Here is a 15,003-nt window from a genome sequence, read left to right on the forward strand (position 1 = left end):
CACAAAAAGAAACAGACGCCAAAACATTCCTCATACTTTTACAACTTGCCAGAATAAACTAACATATGAGCCTGAGTATTCCAAATTCTGGAAAGTAAAGTTGCAGAGAGAGACTTTTCTTCCACACTTATCAATAATTTTCCCATCCTTGTCAGAAAGAGTAGAACTGGAACTAATCAAATGTTTGACACCAGCATTATTAACTAAAGTTACAGATGCGGGGTCAGATTTGGGATGAGTGCCTAAAAACGTAAAAGACTGAGGAACTTTATACGTTCTCTCTTTCTCTTTAGTGACAGTAGGCTGATTACCAGAATTGCAGGCAGTGACACACCCCCTCCAAAGCCAACAGAACTGGAGTAATGGGTGAAGGTTCTGGAAATTCCTTGTGTAGCAGCTCACAGCGTTTTTTGAGAGACTGAGAAACCTCTGTTCTCCCACTGAAAACACTGGCAAATTCTGGGAATAGTCTCAGAGAAACAACAATGCCCACTGGGAGAATCAGAAATTGAGCTCTCCTCTAAGTCTGAATCAGAAATCTGAGGAAAAAACCCTGTTTCTTGCCTTTTTATCTTCCTGTCCAGATTCAGGCTCTTGAATCCATTCACCCACAAACCTTTTTTCTCATTTTTGCACACGGGTTTGGGGTGTCACTTCTCTTTCGGAAAAGCAGCAGCCCTCTCTTTTACCAGAGCCACCTTATAAGGATCAATGGCTAGAATTACACCATGAGACAGATCTAGTAAATACTCCTGTTCACAGAAGTTTGAGGAGGAGGAAATACATGCTTGAATTAAAATTACAAACAAGTCTTGTGATAGCCCATTAAAATACTAATTCCTTACCTAAAATAACTTTCCTAAGAAGGAAAGTACATTAAAACAATATTTTGGGTGTAAACGTTTTCTCCAGAAGGAACTTGTTTGCCCTGCAAAGAAACCGCACAAGCCTACCGTTGATACTCGAAAGCCCACCAAAGTGTGCCTTCTTCAATGTAAGGAAAGCTCTGAAGGGCTTGATGTCCAATTCTGTCTTATTAGTCAGCTCAGCTCGAGATGACTAATGATTTGGGCACATGGAAAATGACAAAGCTTTGGAAGATAGTCTGCTGTTCTATCTTTGGGAGGATATAACCCATACAGCTATGGCTACTGCCATCATTATGATGAACATAGAGAGTTATGGTCCCATATAAACAAGGACATGAAGCTCAAATATCTCTATGCACAAAGGTGATGGCCAGCAGAACAGTGATCCTAGGAAATGAACTTCAGCACCTAATTAGTAGGACACAAGCCTGTCATTCATGTGGTTCAGGTCTTAACAGGGAAAGGGTTTCTTCAAGGGAAGAAAGATGCAGCACTCTTAAGCAGCTGCTTGAACAGCTGATATTGGACTACAACCTAGCCCTACATAGTTATGATGCTCAGAAACAACAGACCGCAAACATCACTATGGAATAAATGAGGGTTAAATCATACAGGTTTGCCAGAGAACTGTCAGGATCATAGTAAACAAAGAGTAAGGTAGCCACTAGGTACCATTTTGCCCATGGGACCTACTTCAACATGAAGGTACAGGCTTTCTAGCAACCACACTGAAGTCTGATTAAGGGCATCTACAACAGCAGCCAAGGATCTGAGATCGAGCTTGTTATCCTCAACTACTGAGGCTTTCTGCTAGAACTGTGAGGCTTTTTTGTGTGGTTAGGGGACAGATATAGCCTGTACCATGCACCCACTGGCCATCAAGGAGCAAACAAAATGAGTTCTAGTCTCTCCTCCTTGAAACATACCAAAAACTAATATCAGAAGAAATGCATATAAAACCCTTTGGGCTAGTAGATAGAGAATGCATACACTGCACCCCCATGTCCCACTAAAAGTTGCAGAAAAGGGGAAAGGTGGCACTCCTCCCAGTGGTTTACAGGTTGACCTCTGGATTCTCCAACTTCCTGAAATCCTAGATCAGGCAAGGCCTCGAGTTCACATCAAAAAGACAGTATTTTGGATAAGTGGTTCACATAGTCTACCAGCTTATTTTCTTAAGAATATGAACCACTGACAGAGTGACAGCCCCGTCTACAACTAGGTGCCAACTAACCACTGCCTCCCTTCACACAGATTCTCATACATCTCCGCTTGCTTAGCTGCCACATGACAGACTGATTGTCTGACCAGATGTAGGGAGATACCAGGAACAGCTTCATCACATGACAGACTGATTGTCTGACCAGATGTAGGGAGATACCAGGAACAGCTTCATTCTCCAATGCAAGGAGAAATGCCTTTAGCTTTGTCTGATTTTTAACATAATTACAGAAGGCTTTGTGACCATCTCATCTGGGTGGCTATTCTTTTTACATATCTAGCTTTAGTTGATTTGATCAGGGTCAAGAGTTCCTTGTTTACTTTAGTAAGAGCATTTTAGCATCTTAAGAGTTAGATTTTTGTGTGCTACAAGTTTTTTTTCTTTTATTACTGTTTATTTTTGGGTTACACCAAAGGACTTTAGTTTTGAATTTGGCACTGTATTTCTGAGGGTCAAATATGTCTACGCACTATTTACGTGTGCATAAAATCTGGCAGTGAAGGATTCAACATACACAATGGGGTCATCAAGACGCGACGCCATGTCATCATTCAGTTTTAGATGATTAGCCTTTGCATAATCTCTGAATACCAAAGTATTAGAAGATGCGCCTCAAGCTTAAGTCTTATGGTGAATGTAAATGTTTTTGCTGAACTCTTCCTTGAGACAGGAAGGCCTGGCCTCAGCTATGGTGTATTGTGCAGACATACACACAAGCCATTGGACATGGTCAAAGCATCTTCACAATTAAAGACAAAAAGGCTACATAAAACATGACTAGTTTAACTGTCATTACAGTATCTGTGATAACATCCTGGAGTCTAGCCTCATGGAGGTCATCAAGCTTTTCCTCAGTCTAACCTACAAGATGAGACTGAAATCAGGACAAGTGAAACAAATAGCGGAGGGTCTTGAGAACCAATCTGGCAAAAGCGTACACGCACTTGTTACAACATCCAGAGCTTTGGACTCTATCTGGTGGTAATTTAGTAAAATGCTATGATCTCTGGGACAAAATAAATAAATAAAATCACAAGAATTAGTCCCAGGACACTTTTATTCCGGTCTTCCTACATGAAAAAGGACTAGAGTCAGGATGACTTTATTTTGTTTGCATAACATCTTTAATATCTGGCTCCATAGGCCAGGAGGAAGATGACCAAATGCTCCTCGATCTTCATTCAGAGATTCTCTACAAATCCAGGATGCTTCTCATCAGCTGATAGCTTTTATAAAGAAGGGTTCATGGTAAGGAGAAGGGGACAGAGACAGGAGTGGATTAATCCTACGTCTGCCTCACAGATAATAACTTTCAAATTTTTGCACTCTTCAAAAAAGTGCAAGTAAGATGGAAAGTTATATGTCCCTGTCTACCAGAAGTTGTTTGCTCGGACATGGTCTCATGACCAGGAAAATGTGCAAACGATATGTACCAGATGCCTTGTGACTGGGAAACCATGTGCAATCACATGAATACAAACCTGTGGCAATTCCGGTGCCAGCTTCAGACTGTATTCCCCCACAAGGGTCCAGTCTTATACTCATGACTAATAACCACCATATATAGCAAACATTTGTTTAATGTCCAAAGCCTTAAGCCATGGACCCTAGCAGACTTGATTACAATGGGCACCCTTCCCTTCGCCACATTCAGTCGCAAAAAAGTTGCCCTGCAAAGGGGGGGGGGGGGTAGGGGAGAGTACATATAGCCAGATGTCAAGGAGCTTCTCCCCAAAATCAAGCAAGCTCAACTGTGGCCTCCAATCAAGCAACCAAAGGCTGTGAAGCAGTGGAAACCCAGGATACACTCCAACTACAAGAGCTAAACTAATGTCTATGATCCAAGGGTCTGTCTTTATGGTGACATGCACATCCTATGTCCCAAGGGGTAAGTTGGACCCATCCACTTGTCAGGTCACTGAACAGCTCGACAGCCACTATTTTTCAAGTTGCAAGGAAATCTAGGGGCTTCTTCCTGCACTGCTACATTCCATGGCTACATAGCTAACAACTACAAGAGTGCTTCTACTTGGTCTTTTCCCCAAGTCAGTAAAGGCAATACTGGTAAGGGTCTCGGCTAGCAAACTGTCAAGATGCTTGGTAGGTTTATAAGGTATCAAATGAAAAAAACTTTCAGAGACAGCAGGCTTGAGATTCAAAGTGCGAGTATGGGACAAAATACACAATGTAGTGGAAAACAATATAGTGAACTGAACCAATAAGAGCACTCGTGCATTCTTAGGTCAGAAACCCTCCTGGAAACTTGCAACTTTTTGACTGATGGACAGGGTGGACTCAATTAAGAACAATTCTCACCATCAGTCCATATACTATACCTATACAAGCTGTTTGCAACCACCCCTGCTAAATATTCAGTTTGTTCACAAGGCAAAAAATGTCTATGCAAATTAATTTGCAAGATGGCTTGATTTTTAAATGGTCTCAAAGCAGGTTATGCCCAATAATATTAGTATTAATTTCATGCTACATATAATGTAACTCAGGGTAATGATGCCTTCCTTTCCCCTTTGCAAAGTCACTTTATAAACCTGAAAAGAAAACATTTGAACACTGCTCTTTTCACCAAGCCCTTTGGCTCCAACTTAAAATGGTGCGACACACCATCAATCAACTTTTCTGTAAATGATTCCACAGAAAAAAAATCATTCTAAAGCACAAATTATTATCAGTGAGATATAAATTATAAGATACTGAGATGTAAAAAGACTGAAAAATCACAGGAAAACGAAGCACAAATTTAAGAGAGAAACAATTTTTTTATAATGAATTCCAAAACATTACAAGAGTGTGAAAGTTACCTCAGTCCATTGACTATGTCCTTTGTTTTGCCAAAATAAATTTCATTCAGCGTACTTCTGATCTTATTTTCCATGTCCTGAAATAAAAATACCACTATTTTAATCAAACAGAATTTTTTTCCCATTTCCTGCTCTGCTCACAGATGTCTACTCTCTTGCCCATTACCACATTACTGAACCCACTCATTCAGCAACCTATAGCACTCTTGAGAAGGCAAAGCTGTGGTAGCAGGGACCACTGTGTGTTCCTTCTGCTGATGAAGACTTTGTTGAAGGTTCATTTCTGCGAACCTTCACTCATTCATCGACCCTAATACAGTAAACGTTCACATCAGCGAATGACTTATCCAGGGAAAGAAAGTACAGTTGTGTACACTTACCATAAATGTACATGTTTGAGTGTATTCACTGTTGCAGTTATTACATTTGGGTTATCTGCTTGCAGGTAGCCCTCAGTCGGCCTGATTAACAAAGTCTTGGGTCTTGCGTCAGTTGCTGTCCCTTCTTCCATGAAGTCAGGTCGTCAGGTGTATAAAACATGCAGCATACGCCATTACATCAGTTTTTCTTGCCCCAGATGTCAGTTGCCCCCCCCCCCCCCAAATGGAAAGCAATTAAATATAAAAGTACAATGATATACCTCCAACAAAAAAAGCAAATACACAAAAAAAGCTTTTAAGCATAGTAAAGGAAAGTAGAGGTACAACCAAAAGAAGTTAGGGGGCTGGTGGGAGGGTAACCAGGACTGCAACAGTGAATACACTCGAACATCTACATTTATGGTAGGTGTACACAACTGTACTATGTTCTTCGTGTTTCACTGTTGCAGTCATTACATTTGGGTAGATTCCCAAAGCTATGGTTGGGAGGAAGAATTTAAATAGCATTTGGACCAGCTATAAGGCCCTGCAAGACTGCAGTGGCAAAGCCAGCTCTGGATTTAGAGAAAATTGGCAAATGGTAATGCTTGGTGAAAGTATGTACAGAACTCCAGGTAGCAGCTTCTAGGATGTCCCAGGTAGGGACACCTCTGAGAAAGGCTGTAGAGGTAGATGCAGCCATGGTGGAGTGAGGTCTGATCCTCTGGGGGATAGGTTTTCCATGGTGCTTATAGCAAAAATGAATGCAATGGCCTATCCATTTAGAAATGGTTTGCTTTGAAATAGCCTTCCCCTCTGCCCCTGCAGCAAATGCCACCAGCAGTTGTTCAGACTTCCTTTGAGGTTTAGTCCTGTCCAAGTAGAATCTAAGTTGTCTGTGCACATCTAAGGAATGCAGTATCCGTTCCCCTTTGTTCTGTGGACTGGGAAAGAAGGTTGGCAAACGAATGGACTGATTAAGAGCCACAATGGATACCACCTTGGGCATGAAGGATGGATTGTTTCTGAGGGACACTTTGTCCGCTTGAAAGATGATGAAAGGCTCCACTGCCATAAGGGCCTGTAATTCAGATACCCTTCTAGCTGAAGTGATTGCTAAAAGGAAACTGTTTTCCAAGAAAGAAATTTTAAGCCCGCCGTAGCAGCTGGCTCGAAAGGAGGTAGAGTGAGTTTCAAAGTTAAGGTCCCAGGTTGGGGTTGGAGCTCTCCTGGGTGGTATCAAATTTTTGGTCCCTCTGAGGAACTGGTTGAGCAGTGGATGAGAGAAGAGGGGAGGTTCTGTGTCATAATGAGGTGAAATGGCTGAGGCATGGATTTTAATGGAGAAAAAAAGACAGGCCCTTGTGAAGCATCTCAGTTAAGTATTGTAAAATCTGAAGTAAATTGGGCGCTGCTGTGCTCAACCCTTGAGATTGGTTCCAGGCACAGAATCTTTTCCATTTTTCAGCATAAGATTTTCTAGTACTAGGCCTCCTTGCCTCTAAAATGATATCCATCACAGGTTTACTGAGGGATGGTAAAGGAGAGATTAGGGAATTAAGCCAGGCTGCAAGGTTCAGTGTTAGAAGCTGAGGGTGCAGAAACTGGTTCTCCTGCTGGGACAACGGGGAGGGAGTCTGAGGCAGGTGCCATGGGGAAAACCGTGACACTGCACAGGAGGGGGTACCAGTGTTGGCGTGGCCAGTCTGGAGCAATCAAAATCATCCTTGGTTTGTCCCGTTTGATTTTTAGTAGTACTTTGGAGAGCAGAGGCAGAGGGGGAAGGCATAGACTGAAATTTTTCCAGCTGAAGGACAGGGCATCCACTTTTCAGGCTTGTTTGTGGGGAGTCCTTGTGCAAAATTTGTCCAATTGGTAGTTCTGGGGAGAGGCAAATAGGTCTACATCTGGGCTCCCCCATTTGCTTGTCAACATGTTGAAAGTCCTTGGTTCCAGTTTCCACTCATGTGGGTCCATGAGGATTCTGCTTAGTCTGTCTGCCAGTGTATTTCATTTTCCCGGCAGGAATTGAGCTTGTAGGTGCACTTGGTAGCTCAAGGCTGTGTTCCACAATGCCATGGCTAGTCTGCAGAGGGGGTAAGAATGTGTACCCCCCTGCTTGTTTATGTACCACATAACAGTGGTGCTGTCTGTCTTTATCATTAGTTGTCCTGGAAGAATGTGGTCCTTGAAGCCTGTCAGAGCATTCTGTACAGCTAACATTTCTTTTTGATTGATATGCAGGTGCATTTGACTTGGGTTCCATTTACCCTGAATACACTTCCCTGCCAGGTGAGCCCCCCCATGCATAGTATGATGCATCTGTTGTTAGGGTTTGGCCAGCAGGGGGTGGTGTGAAAGGTAGTCCCTTGTTTTGGTGGCAGGCCTCTGCCCACCAAAGGAACTCTAGGCATAGGCAAGGTATGACTGGAATCATTGCTTCTAGATCGTGGAAATGTTGACTCCATAGGCTTTTTAGAAACCACTGTAGTTTCCTCATAAGCAGTCTTGCATATGGAATTAGAAGAATGCAGGAGGCCATAAACCCCAAAGGCTTGCAATATTTGTCTTGCAGATAGCAGGGTTTTTGTGGACACTTGTTTGAAGTAGGTTGCCAAATGAATTTGTTTCTCTGGCGTGAGGTAAGCCATTTGGGAAGTTGCATTCATGCTTGCTCCCAGGAATATAACTTGTTGACAGAGTACCAGGTGAGATTTCTTTTCGTTTGTGGTGTACCCCAGACAGGTTAGAACCCTTTGTACAAAGGCCAGATGATGGAAAAATATGCCCTGGCTTTCTGCCAGAATTAGACAATCATCCAGGTATGGGTATATTTGAATATTTCTTTGCTTGCAAAATGCAATAACTGGAGCTAGGCACTTTGTGAATACCCTGGGTGCAGTAGATAAGCCAAAGGGCAGTGCACAGAACTGATAGTGTGTGTAGCCTGCTTTGAAGCGAAGGTATCTTCTGCAAGTTTCCCTGATTGGGATGTGCAAGTATGCTTCTTTTAAATCTAGTGTTGCCAACCAGGAGTCTTTGCCTAGCATAGGAAACTGGTGAAGAGTCAGCATCTTGAATTTTGGACTCTCCAAAAAGGTGGTTAGAGTAGACAGGTCCAGGATAGGACGCCATGAATTGTCTTTTCTGGGTACCAAGAAAAGTCTTGTGTAGAAACCTTGTCCCTTTTCCTCTTCTGGTACCAACTGAATAGCCCCCATGCTTAAGAGAGAAAGTACTTGTTTTTGGGCCTCTGCTCACTGATTTGGGGGTAGGTCCGGCCACCCGTTTGGTGTTGGCAACACATGGAAGTGAAATCTGTATCCCTGGGACACTATTTAAAACCAATTTGTTCTGGGTAATGAGCTCCCAGTTCTTTGCATAAAGGGCAATCTTTCCCCCCAAAGAGGCAGTCAGTTGATAAGTGCTTGGAAATTTTAAAAGGAAGTCATTGAGACAGTTTACTGTAGGGGGGAGTCTTATTATTCCCCGATTTGGAAGTGGAGGCCCCCCACTGCTTAGTCCTGTGTGTCCCCTGGGACTGAAACTTGGGGTTTCTGCTGTGTCTGGGTTTGGCTTGAGAAGACCTGGAAGGGGCTGGAAAGGACCAATTTTTAGAGGGCCAGTGCCTACTAAATCTAGGAGGCTGAACTTGTAAGAAATCTAACAGTTTGCATAGATTTAGCTTCATCTTCCATCTTTTTAAGAACTTCCTCAACCTTGTTGCCAAGCAGGCGGTCCTGATTTAAGGGAGCATCCAACAATTTAGCTTTAACATGATCAGGTAAAGATGGCTCCTTAAGCCAAGCATGCCTTCTGAGCACAGACACAGTAACAGCAGCCCTGCAAGAGGCCACTAGTGAGGCAAAACCACACTGCAAAGTATGTTTTCCAACCTGTTCAGCAGAATGCATTAAATCCTGTAATTCTTTATTTTCCACACAATCAGGAATCAACATCATTTTCTGTTTAAGCAATCGAATAACATGTTGCTGATACTTTAACATGTGAAACTGGCAGTTTAAAGCCCTAATGGCAGTTTAAAGCCCTAATGGCCAAGGTTGCAGAAGTGTAAACCTTCTTACCCAATCTACCCAGCGCCCTGGAATCTCTACCAGAAGGGATAGGATTTTTAGCAGAAGTCGTCTTAATGCCCTTGGGCCCCTGAGAAATAGTCTCTGGATCCGTAATAGGATTTTTAAAAAGGAACTTGTGTGACTCAGAGACCCTGTAGTATTTGTCAGGTTTTCTAGGAGCAGGAGGCAAGGAATCAGGGGCCAAACTAGATTCCGAAAAGGCATCAACAATGTCGAGTACAGAAGGAATAGCTAAAGGCCTGTGCTGAGGCAGGAGTAAGAAATCCCTGAGCCTCTTTACTGAATCAGAAAAATCCTGACTTTCCCAGTGGAAATGCTCCCTTAGAGTATTTAAGGTTTCACCAAAAGAAATATCCTCTGGAGGGGAAGCAGAGGGAATAGAGTCCTCTGCATCAGAATCCTCATAAGTAGATAAGGGCAAATCCAGATCATCAGAAGAATCAGAAAATACAGAATCCTGGTCAGAAGATTCATAAACAACTTCAGTCCTTAGAAGGGAGGGGGGTTGGCTACCCTTGATTAGAGTTAATAGATCTTCAGCCATTCTTATTTGTTTTTTAGGCATAGAGGCCTGAGCATGTGGCTTGGGCGTAGTTTTTTTAGGCATGGTTCGAGATTTAGGTCTAAGTGAAGAAGTAGGCGTCTGTTTAATATGCAAGTCTGTAGGACTGAATACATGCTCAGAAGCCGGTGCCTGCACAGTGGCTCCGGACCCATCCAAGGTAGAGACATCCACGGGGTTCCATAGTTGAAGCATCTCGCGACATACCGGACTCCAAATGGGTCTCAGTAGAGGCCTGCAAATCAGAAGTAGAGGGTATCAGGGGCTGCGAAAGCACCTCACGGAGTACTGGCGAACTGGCGACTAGCTTAGGAGAAGCGTTGTCGGCAGTTTTGGACCTCTGTGGCCTGTCTCTGTCTTTATCTTTGCGTTTTTTTGGAATCCCAGTAGTCGGACGGCTAACCGACGACATTTCTGGATAATTAAACCAAGAACCAAAATATTTAGAGGTGAAAATATATCGACGACGAACAGTGCGCTGATTAAATAAAGCACAAAACAGACAGCAAGGTACGTTGTAGTCAGGGCTTAGGCAAGGAATACAGTACGAATGAAAACCTTTATGAGGTATTTGCTTTCCATAAGTAATGCAATTATTAACTTTTACGGACATCGGTAAGGAGCAAGAAAAAGTTTCCCCAATTGGGTACTTAGCTTTAGTTGAAGACTTCGATTCTGAAACCCGAAAACGAAAATTTCAGGAGTCGGCCGACCGGCACTTGCGAACTGCTTCTGCTTTGGGCACCGCACTGCAAGAAAGACTGAAGTAATGGCATCGGCTGCATGTTTTATACCCCTGACGACCTGACGTCATGGAAAAAGGGACAGCAACCGACGCAGGACCCAAGACTTTGTTAATCAGGCCGACTGAGGGCTACCTGCAAGCAGATAACACAAATGTAATGACTGCAACAGTGAAACACGAAGATCATCAAGTTGGTCATCATAAGAAATTTGCCCTTTTCCCTACTGTAGTGCAATCTTGCAGTTGGTATACATAGTTGAGGGAGATTTGGGGAGTGAAGCCCCCACACATGGGTGGTTTGAATTATGCGTCTACATTACATCAAAGCTTTAGTTAATCGAATAACTAAAGCTCGATCTTGTAATACTGAAAGCTAAAACTGTCAAATGGCCAATTCAACCAAGGGAAACACTTCCCTTGGCCGAATAAAAAAAAACCCCTTTACATCCGAAATCAAGTAGGGAGCTTCACCCCCTCACATCCCCCTACCTAAATATACCAACTCCGAGATCGCTCCAAATTGGAGAAACTAGCATACTCCACAAAACGGCCAAGGGAAGTGTTTCCCTGGGTTAAGTCGGCCGTAATTTACAGTTTCAATATTCAAGTTTGAGCTTTACTTATTCGATTAAGTAAAGCTTAGATCATCTAATATAGAAAGTACAGTTGTGCACACTTACCATAAATGTAGATGTTCGAGTGTAGTCACTGTTGCAGTCATTACATTTGGGTAATCCTGCTGGCTGGTTGCCCTCAGTCGGCCTGAATTCCAAAGTCCTGAGTCGGCTCCTGTCGCCCCTTTCCTGACGTCAGGTCATCAGGGGTATAAAAGAAGCAGCCAATGCCACTTTTCTTTAGTTTTTCTTGCCCCAGATGTCAGGTGCCCCTAAAAGGGTAGCCAAAATTTATATATATAAAAATACATGCACCAATATAAACTTTACCTTCATCTACAAGCAAATACACCACATAGGTTGTGTAAACCAGAGAAGGAAAGAAAGGTTCCATCAGAAGAAAGGGGGATGGCGGGTGGGTAACCTGGACTGCAACAGTGAATACACTCGAACATCTACATTTATGGTAAGTGTACACAACTGTACTATGTTCTTCGTGTTTCACTGTTGCAGTCATTACATTTGGGTAGAGTCCCAAAGCTATGGTTGGGAGGCTGGAGCTAAACAGCATTAGGAGCGGCTATGAGGCCCTGCAGAACTGCAGTGGCAAAGCCTGCCCTGGATTTAGACTAGAGTGGCAGATGATAGTGCTTTGTAAAGGTGTGCATTGAACTCCAAGTAGCAGCCTCTAAAATGTCCTTGGTTGGTACTCCACTGAGAAAGGCTGTTGAAGTGGCTGCAGCTCTGGTTGAATGTGGCCTAATGCCCTTAGGCACTGGCTTGCCATGGTGTAAGTAGCAGTAACGAATGCAATGGCCTATCCACTTTGAAATAGTCTGCTTTGAGATAGCCTTTCCTTGTAATCCTGCAGCATATGTCACTAGTAATTGCTCTGTCTTTCTGAAAACTTTGGTTCTGTTCAAGCAGAACCTAAGCTGTCTGTGTACATCCAAAGAATGCAGAATTATCTCCCCCTTGTTCTGTGGATTTGGATAAAAAGTTGGCAGATGAATAGTTTGGTTAAGAGCCACACTGGACACCACCTTAGGCATAAATGCTGGGTTTGTCCTCAGAGAAACCATGTCTGGATAAAAAACGATAAAGGGTCCCACAGCCATGAGTGCCTGTAGCTCTGAAACTCGTCTTGCAGAAGTTATTGCTAGGAGCAGAGCTCTTTTCCAAGATAAAAACTTTATATCAGCAGTAGCAGCTGGCTCAAAAGGAGGCAGGGTGAGTTTTTCCAAGACATAGTTGAGGTCCCATGCAGGCATTGGTGATCTCCTTGGAGGCCTTAAATTTTTGGCTCCTCTGAGGTACTGCTTTAATAAGGGATGAGAAAAGATTGGTGGCTCTGTATTGTAATGAGCCGAAATGACAGAGGCATGAATTTTAATAGATGAAAAAGATAGGCCTTTGTCCAGCATCTCAGTTAAGTATTGCAAAATCTGAGGAATATTTGGCACAGCTGTATCAGTTCTTTGTGCCTGGTTCCAAGCACAGAATCTCTTCCATTTTCCAGCATAAGATTTTCTAGTACTAGGCCTTCTGGCTTCCATAATGACATCCATCACAGCTTTACTGAGAGGTGTGTTTTGTATGACTACATTATCTGCCATGCTGCTAGGTTTAAAGTCCTGAGTTGGCTGTGCAGGATCTGATTTTGCTGGGACAGTAGATGAGGTATTTGAGGTAAGGTCCAAGCTGGGCATGGAGACAAGTTCCTTAGGATTGGATATCAGTACTGGTGGGGCCAGTCTGGGGCAATCAGTATCATCTTTGGCTTCTCCTGTCTGACCTTTAGGAGTACCTTGGGGAGGAGAGGCAGTGGGGGAAAGGCATAAACTGATAGGTTTTTCCAGCTGAAAGATAGGGCGTCCACTTTCCATGCTTGTCTGTGATAAGTCCCTGTGCAGAATCTTTTTAGTTGGTAGTTGTGAGGGGAGGCAAATAGATATATGTCCGGGTATCCCCATTTCCTTGTTATGCTGAAGACTAGTGGATCCAGCGGCCACTTGTGGGGATCCATGAGGTTTCTGCTTAGTTCATCTGCCAGAGTATTTTTCCTTCCTGGCAGGAATTGTGCCTGCAGATTTATTTATTTTTTATTTATTTTACATTTGTTGACCGGGCTCGTCTAGCTGGATATATGTCCATTTTCAGTAGAGGCCCGGGGAGATAAGCTCCAACATTTAAAGGAAATGAAAAATAAAAATGGCAATAACATGCAAATAAAATGAAATTACATAAAGAAATACATATGTAATATATGTTTAAAATACATTAGAAATGGAGACAGTTATGAATTTTAAAAAGGCAGTACTTAGAAAAATACACAACCAGTTCTGTTATATGTGACATAGAATGTTATTATAATGTATAGTGAAAGAGGATGCAGGAAAGTAAGAAGAGGAGGCTTTTTTTTTTTTTTTTGACTTTGGGTTCTAAGGATGTGGAATTTCATCAGGGATCAAGAATTTAGGTTAGTCAGGATTAGTACAGGGGCACAGCCATTGTGTTTTAAGGTAGATCTTGAGTTTCTTTTTAAAGAGAGATTTTGAGGGAATACTAGAAAGTTCAGAGGGGAGTCTGTTCCAATGTTTTCCAACAGTGTTAGAGAACAGGGAATCACCAGCCTTGTTGTTTGCTTTGTCAATATTTACATGAAGTTTGTGTGCGGATCTTAGGGACTTTAGGTTATGATAGGGGTAAATAAGAGAAGATAGTATGGGTGCTTTGTCAGGTTGATAAAGAATTTGATGGGCTATGCCTAGTTGATTAATTTGTAGTTGTTGCTGAATTTCAAGCCAGCCTAGTTGTTTTAGATTAGTACAGTGGTGGGTTCTGAAAGGGTTGCCTGTGGCAAATCTGGCAATGTTGTGGTAGGAGTTTTCTAATTTCAGAAGATTCTTTTTTGATAAGTTAGTAAATATGGGAGAGGCACAGAGAAGTGGTGAGATAAGGTGAGAGTGGGCTATAGTTTTTCTAGATTCTGGAGTGAGGAAAGGTTTGATTCTGTAAAGAGAGCCTATTTTTGTGTTAATCGTTTTCACTGTGTAGTTTATATGGGCGTCAAAGCTAAGGTTATTGTCAATTGTAATGCCTAGTAGTTTGGTTGTAGGATCTTGCGATATAACTGTGCCATTTTTGGATGTTATAGTAAAGTCTATGTGAGGAGATTTACTGGTAGGTGTGAAGAGGAGGAGTTTAGTTTTTTTTGGGTTAAGTAGCAGACATCGTTGAGAGAACCATTCTTCTACAGAATTAAATATATGTTGTGTGAGGGAGTGAAGGTCTGATAGAGATGTGGCTGAGCAAATTAGTGTGGAATCATCTGCGTATTGTATGCATGTGGCTTGGGGAACTACTTGGTGGAGGTCATTGATAAATACAGAAAAGAGGAGGGGACCGAGTATGGACCCTTGGGGGACACCAATGTTTACAGGTAGTTGGGAAGATAGAGTGGAGTTCCAGAGTACTGCTTGGTGTCGATTATTTAAGTAGGACTTAAACCAGTCAATAGGTTGGGTTTCCAGAGACAAGGATTGAAGAATGTGTATTAGTAGCTGGTGGTTGACCATGTCAAAAGCCTTGGATAGGTCTAAGAAAAGTGCAGAGGAAAGGGTGTTATGGTTATGATTTTTGTTAACTGTGTCTGTAAAGGAGAGGAGGGCAGTGGTGGTGCTGTGGGAAGGTCTGAAACCATGTTGGGTATTAGA

The 15,003-nt window shown here is 42.7% G+C and overlaps 1 protein-coding gene across 3 annotated transcripts in view; it reads right to left on the reverse strand.

Moving 5' to 3' along the window:
- CAPZB (capping actin protein of muscle Z-line subunit beta) overlaps positions 1 to 15,003 on the reverse strand; it is a 1,142,657-nt gene that overhangs the window by 170,804 nt on the left and 956,850 nt on the right. For all 3 annotated transcript variants that reach the window (XM_044061787.1, XM_044061788.1, XM_044061789.1), the window contains exon 8: positions 4,911 to 4,987. In XM_044061787.1, coding sequence (XP_043917722.1) covers positions 4,911 to 4,987 — 77 coding nt within the window. The remainder of the gene's footprint in view (positions 1 to 4,910; positions 4,988 to 15,003) is intronic.

The sequence above is a fragment of the Protopterus annectens genome, chromosome 2.part0 (assembly GCF_019279795.1).
Source record: "Protopterus annectens isolate FY-2018-M chromosome 2.part0, PAN1.0, whole genome shotgun sequence".
Taxonomy (NCBI): Eukaryota; Metazoa; Chordata; order Ceratodontiformes; family Protopteridae; genus Protopterus; species Protopterus annectens.